This window comes from Cydia fagiglandana, chromosome 25, assembly GCF_963556715.1.
Source record: "Cydia fagiglandana chromosome 25, ilCydFagi1.1, whole genome shotgun sequence".
Classification (NCBI taxonomy): Eukaryota; Metazoa; Arthropoda; class Insecta; order Lepidoptera; family Tortricidae; genus Cydia; species Cydia fagiglandana.
In genome coordinates, this window is record NC_085956.1 from 4,850,235 (window position 1) to 4,865,377 (window position 15,143).

The 15,143-nt window shown below is 43.9% G+C and overlaps 1 protein-coding gene across 1 annotated transcript; it reads left to right on the top strand.

The window, feature by feature from the left end:
• The first annotated feature begins 1,927 nt into the window (after positions 1 to 1,927).
• LOC134676988 (uncharacterized) lies at positions 1,928 to 8,412 on the top strand. The gene has a single exon (XM_063535362.1). The coding sequence runs from the start codon at positions 2,219 to 2,221 to the stop codon at positions 8,156 to 8,158; it is 5,940 nt and encodes a 1,979-aa protein (XP_063391432.1). The 5' UTR covers positions 1,928 to 2,218; the 3' UTR covers positions 8,159 to 8,412.
• The last annotated feature ends 6,731 nt before the right edge of the window (positions 8,413 to 15,143 follow it).

Here is a 15,143-nt window from a genome sequence, read left to right on the forward strand (position 1 = left end):
TCACCAAAGACCTTAGTCATAACGTATCATAATCAGGTCAATTATTTAAAACTGGACTTTTATATTAAACAATAAAACTCAATGTTCTAATCTTGTACGGGCTAAAATACGAGGATCTCACAGTTACATTCTAACTTTATATCACTCAAATATAATTCAATAAAGCTATATCTTGATCAAATCTCTAATAAAAGTGAACTCTAGTACTGGTGAATAAAACTCAAAATATCATGATCAAATATATTTAGATGCGAGGTCTGCAAGGTAACTTTACAATTTCTATTCAAATTTTAAACAATTAACGCTACAAATTTAAGCTCATTGGCCAGCAATTTCGGAACTAAAGTTTTTCAATAGAAAGGAGGATGGGTCAATTATACGAGTACATAGTGCAGGGGGCCGATTTTTGAAATTCGATCGCTCGATTTCGTCACTCGAAAATCGGTGGAAAACGGCAAAATGCTAATTTTTGAAAGAAGAGCGATAGAAATTTGGAATCGAGTTGTATTGACCACTCGTTTTCAATTCTATTTGTAGAATTTAAATGCATAGTAGTAGAGATATTATTGAACGAAATACACGAAAGCGAGGGGTCGAATTTCAAAAATCGGCCCCTGCAGACATTTTGGACGAGTCATTGTGTTTTCACTTCTGTCGGCACTCCCGGAGTGCAACCCGTTGTTTTTTTTTATATCCAGGTATCATCCGAATCCAGGTATCACACGTATTTTGAGTAGTAAGTATCTCTATTTTTCACCATTTTGAACTTGTCGACTAGACTACACCCTGCATATATAAGTACTTGTAATATCTATTACTGATATTAAGCTTTTCGTATCACTTTAGTAATTATTTTGAAATACTTATTTTTTGAAGAAGGAAAGTCGGATCGATCTTTAAAAGCAAGCAGAGTAAAACAAATATCGGGCGAATGCTAGGGAATTGAGTTTCTCTCACCACTGTCCAACGTAGTGTGAACTGAGACTGAGTGCCTAGATATTAGGGGTCATCCATTAATTACGTCACACGTTTAGGAGGTGGGAGGGGTCACACGTCAAGAAAATGTGACATGTCGTGACATGGGGGAGGGGTCACAAACATTGTGAAGTAACCGAAAATTAATTTAGGTATATTTTTTTATTCGGTGTACATTTAAATAATGAGGTTTTGGAAGTAGGTAATTTTCGTTCCTAATTGGTTTTGTGTTATAAAATTACTAATATTTCTTTTACCAAAAATATTTATTTATTAAAAAAATAATGCAGATAACTCTGCCGGGTCGCTCGCTCGGGTATTGCCGATTTCGTTGAAAACAATATTGCCTAAAATGTGACATCATACCAGGTGGGGAGGGATTTTCAAAATGTGACCAAGTGTGACAAGGAGAGGGGGAGGGGTCAAAAAACCTAAAAATTCGTGTGACGTAATTAATGGATGATCCCTTAATCGTTTGCGCCGTAGCGAACGAAATTCTAATGTCTCTCTGTCGCGAGTGATTGGCATCTTGGCTGAACCCTCTAGGGATCTAAGAACTGAATAATCGGAAAATACGACCATACTGGTTAGCGCAAGCAGTCATCCCATTCGACGCGCTAGGTAAGCGGATGGAACAATAGCTTTAAAGCTTGCATTAGGTAGGTACTTTCCCCTAAACTAAAACATGAATATTTCAGTTCTGCATTGTAATTCAACTTTGTGTCCATGGACATTTTTGGGTTCATTCTACACCGTCAGCATTCCATACTACCACTTAAAAAATAAGATGTCCGTTCCATTACGTCACGTTTTAGTACTTCTCTTGTACTTGCGTGACGTAACTTAGTGGAATCTACAATTTCCATACAAATGTGGTTTTCCATTCAGACAATGGTCCTTATGTTTCATGTGCAATAAGCACCTTTGTTAGCGATGCGCCCACTATACAAGTACTTATACCTATGTTTACCTATGTAACTAGTTAAGTTTTATTTTAAGGAAACTTTGTCATATTAATTTAGATGCTAATGTCTAATACTTAAGGTTCAAAATTGTATGTCATATGTTATGCAAGTAATGTGCACTACGTTGCCATGCGCCGGCGGCAGTCCGCTGCTAGACGCGATCTATGTCACTCGACTGTATCACAAAATTCTAATTAAAGTTCCTTGTCAAGTGTAACTTCGCATTTTCATTCCTCGTGCTAGTGCCTACCATCTACAAAGTGGTCTTCGAACCAGATATGATGGACCGAACGCCTATAAAAATGGAAACGCGCAGTGCAAAGGCACGTCGGGAGCACGAGGAACACATGGCGCGCGAGCGAGAACAAAGAAAAAGTGAGGTTATACCGCCGTGCAATGAATCTGCGCCCGATAAAGTCGAGAAACCTTTAGATCCGATGGTCAAGAAGTTTCTACAACACAAATTAAACGCGACAAGCAGCATAAAGTCGGAGCCGTTGCTGCATTTTAAGCAAATTCCCGACACGAAGCCTGCCGCGTCACATGTGGGTGCCGTCCCGAGTAGCAAGGGCTCACGAAGATCGACAGCCTCTAAAGAAGCCAGGCGAAAACAATTAATTTTGGACGCCGCGAAGGAAAAGGCTGCGATTCAAATGGACCTAATTAATAAAACCTTAGACGCGCAACTTGCAGCGCTTAATAGTGACGAAGAGGACCTAGAGGAATACAGTTCACAGTTCGATGGTAACGTACCTCTTCGCAACGATATAAATGCGTGGGTTGATCACCAAAGCAACCACACGGAACTACCAGACGAGCAGCCAGCCCCCGACAATGGAGTCACCACGGGCACACTGCACATTCCAGTTCCAGCACGGATGCCTGCACCTGTCATACCCCCAGCATTCATCGAGCAAGCGCAGCCGAGGCCAGCGTCTAGCTTAGCACCGCGCGCCGCCGCCGATGGCTTCATGCCGGCAGCGCCGCCTGCGCCCGAAGGTACCGTCAGCGCGCTCAACCAAACAGTGCAATTATTAGCCGGCGCACTAAAAGACCTATCGACCACTAGCAATCAAGTGCCTAACGCTAGCCTGCTCAGTCGGATTAGCACGCCTAAGGACCTACCTGAATTTTCAGGTGACCAGTTAGAATGGCTTCAGTTCAAACAGGCCTACCAGGAGTCTACCGAGGTCTGTAAATTTACAGATAAAGAAAATTTATGGCGACTTCGTAAATGTCTTAAAGGAGCCGCACGAGATGCTGTCGCTGCATTGTTTATAAGCGCCACGTCGCCCGACCGGGTAATGTCGACATTGGAGCTACGTTTTGGAAACCCTGACAGCATCATTTCTCGTATTCTACTAGACATCAAGAAGCTACAGCCGTTGCAGCTAGAATATCATAAAGATATAGTTATGTTCGCAGTGAAGGTTCAAAATTTCGTAGAAGCTGTGCGAGCAGTAGGACGCGAGGAGTACCTACATGGCATGAATATCGTCTCCATCATCCTGTCCAAGCTGCCCACTGTGCTCATCTCCAAATGGTCAGACTACAGTTTTAAACTTCTCCAAGATGCGCAGAAATCGAGGTTAGTCATTCTATCGGATTTTCTTAATGACGAAGCATTGAAGATTTCTACAACAGCAAGTTTTTTATCAACTACGCGCAGCGATACCTTTAAAAACAAGTCAAGCGATCATTCATCTTCCCGTACACACACTGTTTTACTACAAACGGAAGAAGGCGATTTAAAATGTTTATTTTGCCGAACAGCTGTGCATAAGTTAACGGAATGCAAACCATTTAAGAAAGCGTTACGCAAAGTACGATGGCAACACGTGAAGAAAAACGGCTTATGCTACAAATGCATTATCTCCAAGCATGAACGCGACACCTGCAAGTCCCCCGCGTGCGACAAGGACGGCTGCGGAGCTCCACATCATCGCCTACTACATTATCGGGTAAACAACAGTGCGCGTGACGTCACGGCGGCGCCCGCGCCGCTGCCGAGTGCAAGTGTACCGAATAATAGTACCGCGATAAACGGACCCGAGCCGCGCGAACCCGCGTTCAAGCCAGTGACGGAAACTTTAACTCATATAAATGCGACCGACACCAGAGTGTTGTTAAAAGTAGTACGAGTGCGTGTTCAGGGACCTAACGGTATGGTAAATAGCACCGCGCTATTGGACGATGGATCTACCGTCTCGTTAATAAGTGCCAATCTCGCGCGACGCGTCGGTCTACGTGGTAACTCACAGACATTGCGCGTTCACGGTGCGTTTAAAGATGACGGGCTTGAGTACAAATCGACCAAAGTGAATGTCGACATTAAAGGTATGGACGATAAGGTTTATAATGTTAAATTGCGTTGTGTTGAAGAATTAAGTGTGCCAATACAAACATTGTCTGTTTTAAAATTAGTTAATTATTCTCACCTAGCCGATATTAAACACAAATTTTGTACCACTGATTCAGAACCTGAACTATTGATAGGTCAGGATAACTTACATGTTGTAATACCTATTCAAGTAAGGGAGGGCAAAGATAATGAGCCATCAGCTACGCTCACCCGCCTCGGCTGGAGCGTCCATGGGAAAGTGTGCGTGCCGCGGACTGTCCGTCCGCCCAGGCGCTCGCCATCTGTCGCTGTCCATACTAACCTTTTTATTACAGATAGCGGAGCAGATCACGATACCACACCAGATGAGTGCCTCCTAAGGGAAATCCACGAAGATGTTAGGCGCTCGTTTCTGCTAGATTCCATGGGCGTGACGGCGCACGCGCGCCAAAAGGCCGACGACGCCCGCGCCGCCGCGCAGCTGGAGCGCTCCGCCGAGCTCGTCGATGGGCGCTGGTACGTCGGCCTTCCGTGGAAGGACGAAAACCGCCCCATGCCCGACTCCCGCCCAAACGCGCTTACCAGGATGAAGGGTATTGAGCGCAAAATGGGTAAGGATCCAGGATTCGCCGACAGGTATCGTGAAAGGGTCAGTCATTTGTTAGAAAATGATTACGCTAGGGAATTAACTAACACCGAGGTCACGCCGAAGACTTATTACTTACCTCATTTCGGCGTGGACAACCCCAACAAGCAAAAACTTCGTCTGGTCTTTGATGCTGCAAGTCAGGTAAGTGGTAGCTCGCTGAACGATTATTTGCTCACAGGACCTGACCTATTGTCATCACTTTTAGGTATAATGCTGCGCTTTCGGGAACATCCAATTGCAGTAACAGGTGACATTAGGGACATGTTCTTGAGGGTCAAGATCCAGCAAGACGACCAGGACGCACTGAGGTTTCTGTGGAGAAATAACCCCACGGAAAACATAAGGACCTATGCGATGACGTCACTTATTTTCGGCGCAAACTGTGCCCCATTCGTCGCGCAATTTGTTAAAAATAAAAACGCCCAGCGATTTGAATCGTCGTTTCCCGCCGCCGTCGATGCCATCGTCAACTCGCACTACATGGACGACTACATCGACAGCCTGCCCGACGAGGCGACAGCGATCGACATGGTAAGGAATGTCAGTGACATCCACAGGGCGGGCGGCTTTGAAATAAGAAATTGGACGAGCAACAGCGTCGCAGTTTTAAACAGCGTGCCAAAGGAGACCTTAGGTACCGCTGCTGTAAGGTTCAAAGTCGGCCAGCAACATGAAAGCGAGCGTACCTTGGGTCTCATTTGGTACCCGGCGGATGACATATTGGGCTTCGATTTGTCATTAAAACGTATACCGAGCGACGTCCTTGAAGGTGAGAATAGGCCTACAAAGCGTTTAATGCTAAGAGTAATTATGTCTATATTTGATGTACTGGGTTTCTTAGCACCCTTCACGATTCAAGGCCGAATCATGCTTCAAGAGGCTTGGCGCTTACAGGTGGATTGGGAGGATTACATTCCAGACCAGATATATCTAAAGTGGCGAAAGTGGGTTGACCTTCTAAAGGTAATTAAAGATATCCGTATACCTAGGTGGTACTGCACAGCCGCGCGCAATGCGGTAAGGGACAGCCAATTGGCGACAGCGCGTGCGGGCGAGATGCAAGATTGTGTGGATATCGAGGCAGAGGTACCTACCTCGCTCCCCGCGACCCACGCGCCTACGCACAGTGCTACGAAAGGCTACGACGGCGTAGTGGCATCTACATGTGCTACGACCGCATCGAGTAGTAAGTACTCATACTATAATAATTTACAGATGCATTTGTTTAGCGATGCATCTACTCAAGCGATGTCAGCTGTGGGCTATTGGCGCTGGGAGGATAACGGTATTATTTATGTTGCATTTATTGCAAGCAAAAGCAGAGTTATGCCGGTAAAACAGCTGACTATACCGAAGGCTGAGCTGCAAGCTGCATTGTTGTCGGCAAGACTAGCCAATGCAATTGGAAAGGAGCATAAACTGACGCCTATAAGGCGTTACTTCTGGTGTGACTCCTCAACTGTGATACATTGGATTCGCAATAAAAATCGTACGTATAAGGCCTTTGAAGCAAATCGTTTGGGGGAGATTGACGACCTTACCCGCGTTGACGAGTGGCGGTACATTTCTACGAAACTAAATGTTGCCGATTTAGCCACGCGGGACTCGTTTGATCTAGCCCTACAAAATGAGTGGTTCAAAGGTCCTTCTTTTTTATACGCTGACGAAAGTGAATGGCCTAAAGATATTATACCTACAAGTAACGAGGAGACAGGGGAATGCGTAGCAGTCGTCCAGGTGCGCGAGGAACCTGCATGCATTCCAGTGCCGGACCCACAGCGCTTCTCTTCGTGGCTTCGTCTCACCCGCGCCACGGCCACAGTGCTAAAGTTCATCGCCAGGTGCAAAGGTCAAGCGGCCGAGATCGACTGTGCTATGATGGAGCGTGCCGAGATATTTTTACTAAAACACGCGCAAAACGAGTCTTGTGGGGAAGACTTAGCCAGAATTAAGGCGCACGGGGCTTTACATCGCGCAAGTAAGCTATTAAAATTATCACCTATTTTAGATGAACATGACCTACTTCGCGTGGGCGGGCGCATTGACGCCGCATCAGATGTGCCTCTGGACGTCAAGAGACCCGTAATCCTGGACGGCCGTCATCAGGTAGCACGACTAATCGTCCGACATTACCATGTGAAAGCGGCCCATGGAAGTCAGGAGATGGTGGTTAACGAAATAAAGCAAAGGTATTGGGTAATTAAACTTAGACCTACTGTTAAACTCGTGACGTCAAGGTGCATGTTGTGCAGGATCATGAAGAGCAGACCTCAGGTACCTCGCATGGGAGATCTGCCAGGGGCCAGAATAGAACACCATCAGCGACCCTTTTTTCACTGTGGGTTGGACCTTTTTGGGCCAATGGAGGTCGCGGTGGGTCGCCGCAGAGAGAAAAGGTATGGTGTTCTATTCACATGCCTCACAGTACGGGCGATTCATATCGAGTTAGTTGCCTCCCTTACAACTGACTCGCTCATCATGGCGTTGCGACGAATGGCGGCGCGGCGCGGCTGGCCGCGCCATCTGTACTCGGACAATGGAACTAATCTGAGGGGCGCCGACACAGAGCTGCGCCGGTCGACGGAGGCGCTAGATATGAACGTGCTAAAAGCTGAAGGGGTTAATAACAACATGGACTGGACTTTTATACCCCCCGCCAGCCCCCATTGGGGTGGGGCGTGGGAGCGTTTAATACGCTCAGTAAAAACGGCTCTGAAAGTCGTTTTAAAAGAACGAGCACCAAGGGACGAAGTTTTGACCACATTTATGGCAGAAGTTGAGAACATGGTCAACGGTCGTCCATTGGTGCACGTGTCTGTCGATCCTGCTGACGGTGAGTCTCTTACGCCTAATCATTTCCTTTTAGGATCATCATCGCGACTCCCTCTTGTAGGAGAGTTCGATGATTCTGATCTCAGCCTGAGGAAACTATGGCGGAAGGCGCAGAGGCTCGCTGACATGTTCTGGCAGAGGTGGCTAAGAGAAATCCTACCCACTCTCGTGCCTAGGACAAAATGGCTGGAGGAGCGGAAGCCGTTAAAGGTAGGAGATCTCGTTCTGGTCGTGGATCCCAACTCTCCCCGTAATATGTGGCCGAAGGGGTTGATCACCCAGGTAATTCCTGGCGCAGACGGCCGCATCCGTTTAGTGGAGGTAAGGACGGCTACCGGGACTTACCGGCGATCCGCGGCTCGCATCGCTCCTATTCCCGTAAGTTTAGAGTGCTGAGTTAGCACTGGGGTGGGGAGTGTTAGCGATGCGCCCACTATACAAGTACTTATACCTATGTTTACCTATGTAACTAGTTAAGTTTTATTTTAAGGAAACTTTGTCATATTAATTTAGATGCTAATGTCTAATACTTAAGGTTCAAAATTGTATGTCATATGTTATGCAAGTAATGTGCACTACGTTGCCATGCGCCGGCGGCAGTCCGCTGCTAGACGCGATCTATGTCACTCGACTGTATCCCAAAATCTAATTAAAGTTCAATGTTAAGTGTAACTTCGCATTTTCATTCCTCGTGCTAGTGCCTACCATCTACAACCTTTTTATAAGAATTTCTGTTGGCATTGCAGTTGGAAAGGACCTTATTGCACTTGAAGCATAAGGACCCATTTGTGATGGAAAGCCACAAATATTTGGAACATTTTTTTAGCATCAGGATTGAATATGCCAGTGATTTTGGAAAAAGCTCTTTTGGACCATTTGGACACACGCATCCTACTTTGGGGTGTGAATTGATTGATTAAAAAAATGCGTGTTGCATTGTAGAAAGTATGTAATCGTGACCTTCGAAATTTACAATTTGGAATGTAGGTAACTTAAAATCGGCCAGGAGCCACGAAACGTACGCTACGTGCATATAATGTGGGTATTGTTTATGTAGGTAGTATAACAAATGTATGGCAGTCGAAGACAGCATCGAGCAAAAAGGAATAATAAAGGTCTGCATACAGTCACGAATTTATTGTATGGACCTCTATAAACCTCACCGATAATTGCATGCGATTTGCGTTACATTCCGGTATTAGTTGCAAGGTCTGTAAGAGGCCTTACAGAATACAACGTCCGTGACCATAGACAATCCGCCCATTCTGGTGCTAAATTCAGTTCGTCTGGATGCGCCTTTACCATAAATTAATCTTGCTAAAAAATCATCTCTTACACCACGCCATCTAGTTTACACTTTTGTCCCTAGTTAGCTAATGAGATTATTACAAAAGTCATGTTCTGTACTAGCGACCTCTAGTCTATTTTGGCGTAAAGTTCACAAGACTGACACGGGGGGACTGATAGTAGATATGGTAGTGTGCGTGAATGCAAGAAATTGCAATATTTTGCAGTTTTGTCTGATTTTGATGAAATGAGACACAGTTGAGTGGAATATATTTCGATTTAGACGTAATATTTTTTATTGTTTGCGCCAATATTAACACATCTTAGAAAATAGTTTGAGTTTTGAAAGAAATAGTGATAATCCGCAATTTGTGCACAATCACGCCATCTTTTGGTGGCTTGTCGGCAGGACAGCCCTAGACATCCACCTTTTTGTCCATCTTGTGGGTGGACGTCCTACGCTGCGCTTGCTAGTCCGTGGTCTCCACTTGAGCAGTAACCCGTTCAAAATTTTAAAACCCTTATATTTCCAGGCCCGGAGGCCGAGCCCAGGTCATATACAACTACGTCCAACGGCCCTTCATCCATATGTCCTGGGAAAAGGAGGAGGCCAAGAGCCGCCACGTGGACTTCCAGTGCTTCAAGTCCAAGAGTGTCACAAACCTGGCCGAGGCCACCGCCGACCCGGTCATGGAGCTGGAGAACCGGGTGCGCGAGCTGGAGGTGGAAGTCCAGGTATGTCACGTGACACGGCCACAGAATAAATAATAGTACTAGGTACAGAAGACTCACTCTCTAACAAAACGCGTCTGTCACGATCAGGGCGCTAGGTGGCGACGGCGCCACGCGCGGCTTATGGGTAATCCCAAAATTGGGGTCGAACGGATGTACTTTTAGCTACTTGTAGCAAAGCAACGAAATCGCGGAGTGAGCCACGCCTGACACGGCTGAGCTTGCTGCGCTCTAATGGGTCTATTGGAGCTCGCAACGCTCCTACCACAGAATAAGTAGTACGTACAGAAAGGACATTTCCTACCAGTGCTTTCAAGTCAAGAGCGTCACCAACCTGGCCGAGGCCACCGCCGACCCGGTCATGGAGCTGGAGAAATGGGTGCGCGAGCTGGAGGTGGAAGTCCAGGTATGTCACGTGACATACCTGACGGCTGACGGGTGACGGCTGAGCTTGCTGCGCTCTAATGGGTCTATTGGAGCTCGCAACGCTCCTACCACAGTATAAGTAGTACGTACAGAAAGGACACTTCCTACCAGTGCTTCAAGTCCAAGAGCGTCACCAACCTGGCCGAGGCCACCGCCGACCCGGTCATGGAGCTGGAGAACCGGGTGCGCGAGCTGGAGGTGGAAGTCCAGGTATGTCACGTGACATACCTGACGGCTGACGGGTGACGGCTGAGCTTGCTGCGCTCTAATGGGTCTATTGGAGCTCGCAACGCTCCCACCACAGAATAAGTAGTACGTAGTTACAGAAAAACTTCCTACCAGTGCTTCAAGTCAGACAGCGTCACCAACCTGGCCGAGACCACCGCCGACCTGGCCATTTTATAATCGTGTATAATTATTTATATATTAACACAAATATGTTTGTTTACAGCCCGAGCTTCCAGCGGAGCCCCCAGCAGAAGAAGAGCCGGCGCAGTGACCCGCTCGTACCGCGCTAGCGCTCCTAGCTAGCTTTTGTTGGCACTACGCCTGACGGTACCGTTATACCAATCTTATATCACGTTGTACCACTATTATACCAACGAGTATCACTCTTATACCACGTTGTAACACTCTTATACTAAGGAGTATCTCTCTTATACCATGGAGACCACTGTATACACTAGTAGGTTGGCTTATCAGAGTAATTTGCTACAGATACTAGAACCGGTGCAGTGGCTCGCTTGTACCGCTCTTAGCTAGCATCTGTTGGCATTATGCCTGACGTTATGTTTACCACTCTTATAGCATGTTATACCACTCTTATACAAAGGAGTATCACTCTTATACCACGTTGTAACACTCTTATACTAAGGAGTATCTCTCTTATACCATGGAGACCACTGTATACACTAGTAGGTTGGCTTATCAGAGTAATTTGCTACAGATACTAGAACCGGCGCAGTGACTCGCTTGTACCGCTCTTAGCTAGCATCTGTTGGCAGTATGCCTGACGTTATGTTTACCACTCTTATACCATGTTATACCACTCTTATACAAAGGAGTATCACTCTTATACCACGTTGTAACACTCTTATACTAAGGAGTATCTCTCTTATACCATGGAGATCACTGTATACACTAGTAGGTTGGCTTATCAGAGTCATTTGCTACAGATACTAGAAACGGCGCAGTGACTCGCTTGTACCGCGCTAGCGCTCCTAGCTAGCTTTTGTTGGCATTACGCCTGACAGTACCATTATACCACTCTTATATCACGTTGTACCACTCTCATACCATCGAGTATCACTCTTATACCATGTTATACCAGTCTTATACAAAGGAATATCGTATACCATGACGACCGCCGTGTAAACTACTAGGTTGGTTTATCAGTTCAGCTCAGCTTACAAGTAGACTAGGCACTTTCATAATAAAACTATTATGAAAGTGCCGAGTCTACTTGCGTCGATCAACTATTTCTTGTTATTGAGCTAATTGATTGAGGTAATCGAAGTTAAAACTTAAAGTTTTGAGTTCTAAATATTTTAATATGCTGAGTCTCACTGGAGTTTTCTAGTTAAAATTACTATAATGCTGTAATGAGTGTAATGGCTCTACACGATGGGCCAGCGCCGGCCACTCCAAGGGACGCAGCCATGCGGTAGAATGAGATAGCAATATCACTTGCTCCCTCTAACCCATAAATGCGTCCCTTGGAGTGGCCGGCGTTGGCCCATCGTGTAGAGGAGCCATAAAGCACATACAGATGTAGTGTATAATTATTTCCCATCGTATTTTCACGGAAACATATGAACGTGTCTTGCTATTTCAGTCAGTCTCGGTACAAAAAGTACTGAGGTTGACTGAAATAGCATGACAAATACGAGCGTTTCCGACAAAACACGATGGAAAGCATTTGTGGACTACATCTGTAAATAAATACTAGGACGTGAAAAGTAGTGCAAAAAGTTGTAGACGTAGTTTTGACGGCTGAAATAGAAGGCGCATTACGATGTACGTTTTGTGGTGACTTGATTGTCAAAAGTGATTGAAAACCTAGTTACTGCATAATGGACGCATAACGCCATCTAATTTAGCTGTCAAAACTACGGCTACAATATTTTGCGCTACAATTCCTTCGTATAATTATGCTAAATTGCTAATGCAAATTTATGTAAAGTACTTTAGATAATAAATGTATAATTTATATAATTGTTACTTAATACATTATACAGGGTGATTTTGTTATCTGTGACCAAACTCTGAGCGGTGAATATGTAGGTCATACTGAACAACTTTTACTATACTGCTAACCCCGTTATAGCGAAAAAAAATCTGCCATTTCGGTGAATCAGAGTCAATCTAATACCTTTAAACTTAGAGGATATCACCAACGGAGACGCCATGTGTATAATTTTCGGTACAAAATAGTCTGCCGTTTTTTGCGGGGGAGGGGCACATCAAATGTATTACGCAGGTACGTCGAATCATGTCAGATAAAGGTCAGTCCATACATGTGGTTGACCATTGGCCGCCTATTTTCGACAGAGGGGAACGCCTGTTAATGACCACTCCGTTTGGTTATATTCTCTATGCTTTTAAACGAGCAATTTTTGATTATAAGATTATAACACTGATTTACTCTTTCACGATTTTTACACTAATTCTTGTTTATACACGGTGTAACATGAGGAAGCCGAATAATTTTAACCACGCATTTCTGAGGTCAAAAGGAGTAAAAAATGTAATATAAGTTTACGTCAATTTCGCCAAAAAAATTTTTTTTTGTTTTGTTTTTTCAATTTTTTTGAATGTATTTGTACATACAAAATAAATGTTATTAGTAAACTTGTCACTTAAAATTGATTTTTACATTTTTTTTCGTAGAACCTACTTTTTGCAATCAATAAGGATATTTAGACTACGTCCCATAGCAGCAACATCACCATCAAAGAGGCCTTTTACACACACAACACAACACACAACAACAAAACAACAACAAAAACTAACAACACACAACACACACAACAAAAACTAACAATACAAACTAGTTTTTTTTTAATTAATCATATCTCTGAAACTAGGCGAATTACAAAAAAGTTTATAGGACTTTTTTGTTTCTAAATATGATCAGGAATACGCTGTTAAAATTATTCGGTTTACTCATGTTACACCGTGTATAAGTATATTATATATATATTTAGTGGATCTCGGAAACGGATCTAACGATTTCGTAGAAATTTGCTATATAGGTGTTACGGGGCCGATAAATCGATCTAGGTGTTATCTCTGAAAAAACGCGCATTTTTGAGTTTTTATATGTTTTCCGAGCAAAGCTAAATCTTCGAGATATGGTTTTCTATTGAACAGCTGATTTTTTTTCTCCAGTTTGGGGTAGGCCGTTAGTAAGTTGTTCAGTATGACCTACATATTCACACCTCAGAGTTTGGTCAGAGACAACAATGTCACCCTGTATATGTGGTGAAAAGGTTAACTTTTTCTACGTCATATCATTGCACTGGAATAATAAATGCTATTTTGTACAGTCGGCAGCAGAAGTTGCTAAGCGGGCGAGGTGTTCAGAATGATCTTGACACGACTTTATTGTTAAGAGAATAAGAGCGTGTCAAGGTAATTTTGAACACCTCGCCCGCTTATCAATTTCTGCTGCTGACTGTACGCAGATGGTTTACATCTGAATTTCTTATATGTATTTATTTTTAAAAGATGCGTGCTGCGTTACTCTATTAAAATATATCTTTTTTTTAAACGAAACATTACTTTTTATATTGTACATACAGTCGCCATCATTTATAACGAAGCGGCCAAGATGATCATAAATATCTGAACAAAGCCTCTATTATGATTAGGGCATGAAAACCGGTTTTTAATTGTATAGAAAACCGGTTATTAACCTAAATTTCACACAAATAAAGGCCGGGGTACATTCCCTAATTTGAAACGCCTTAAAGTACACGTTCAGATATTATTGAGCTCCTTGCCCGCTCCGATATATCTGATAGCAGTAAATCAAGAGGTTTCCAACCCTTTAAGAGGTCCCTTTTGAACTTTGAGGTGAGAAAATGTTTTTTTTTTTCTATGATGGCAAAGCCTAGGTCAAATATAATGTTAAAAAATGTTCATCATATGTGAGAATTAGAAATTTTTATCCGGGTCCAAATGGATGATAACCCGGATTCGGACACTACGTATTGAATCCAGATTTCAGTCTTTAAAAAATATTGACTCAACCTCTAGCCGCCCAGAGACCTATAAAAAGGTCTCCTGTTCCATTCTAATTTGAACTTTGTGTTGACAAAATAAAATTTCATTTTGCTTGGCAAGGTTTGAGGCATGGGCGGCTAGAGGTTAAAAAATATTGATTGCATTTTAAGATTGGTTGAATTTGGTTGTACCCAACCTTTGTTAAAAATATATACGTACTTATTTTATAGATCGATCAGCTATAGTGACCGTGTGCGTTGGAGGATCTGCCATCTTGTGGCTTGAATCGGAAACATATATGCACATGTACATTGCCAAAGCAAGTGCTACCATCTACCGTTCTCGTCGGTACGTTTCCTTGTGCATAGTAGGTTCTGCCATCTTGTGGGCTACATCGGAAGCATAAACGACAACGCCTCGCGCCAAAAATCTGACGGCTCCTATGCTGCCCCCTATAGTTCATGCACGGGGCCTATAGATGGCGGTCTTGTTTTATTAGCAGTGATCGGACTAATCGCAAAAACTATAAAAATCATTTATATCTTAAAATAGTACAAGATTTATTATACTCATATTATGTACACAGTATCTTAGTATTAGTATCCAGATTATACTCAAAAAACCGGGCAAGTGCGAGTCGGACTCGCGCACGAAGGGTTCCGTACCATAAAGCAAAAAAAAAACGGAAAAAATGCAAAAAGAAAACGGT

Coding starts and splice junctions, on each gene's coding strand:
- LOC134676988 (XM_063535362.1), top strand. CDS start 2,219: ATGATGGACCGAACGCCTATAAAAATGGAAACGCGCAGTGCAAAGGCA.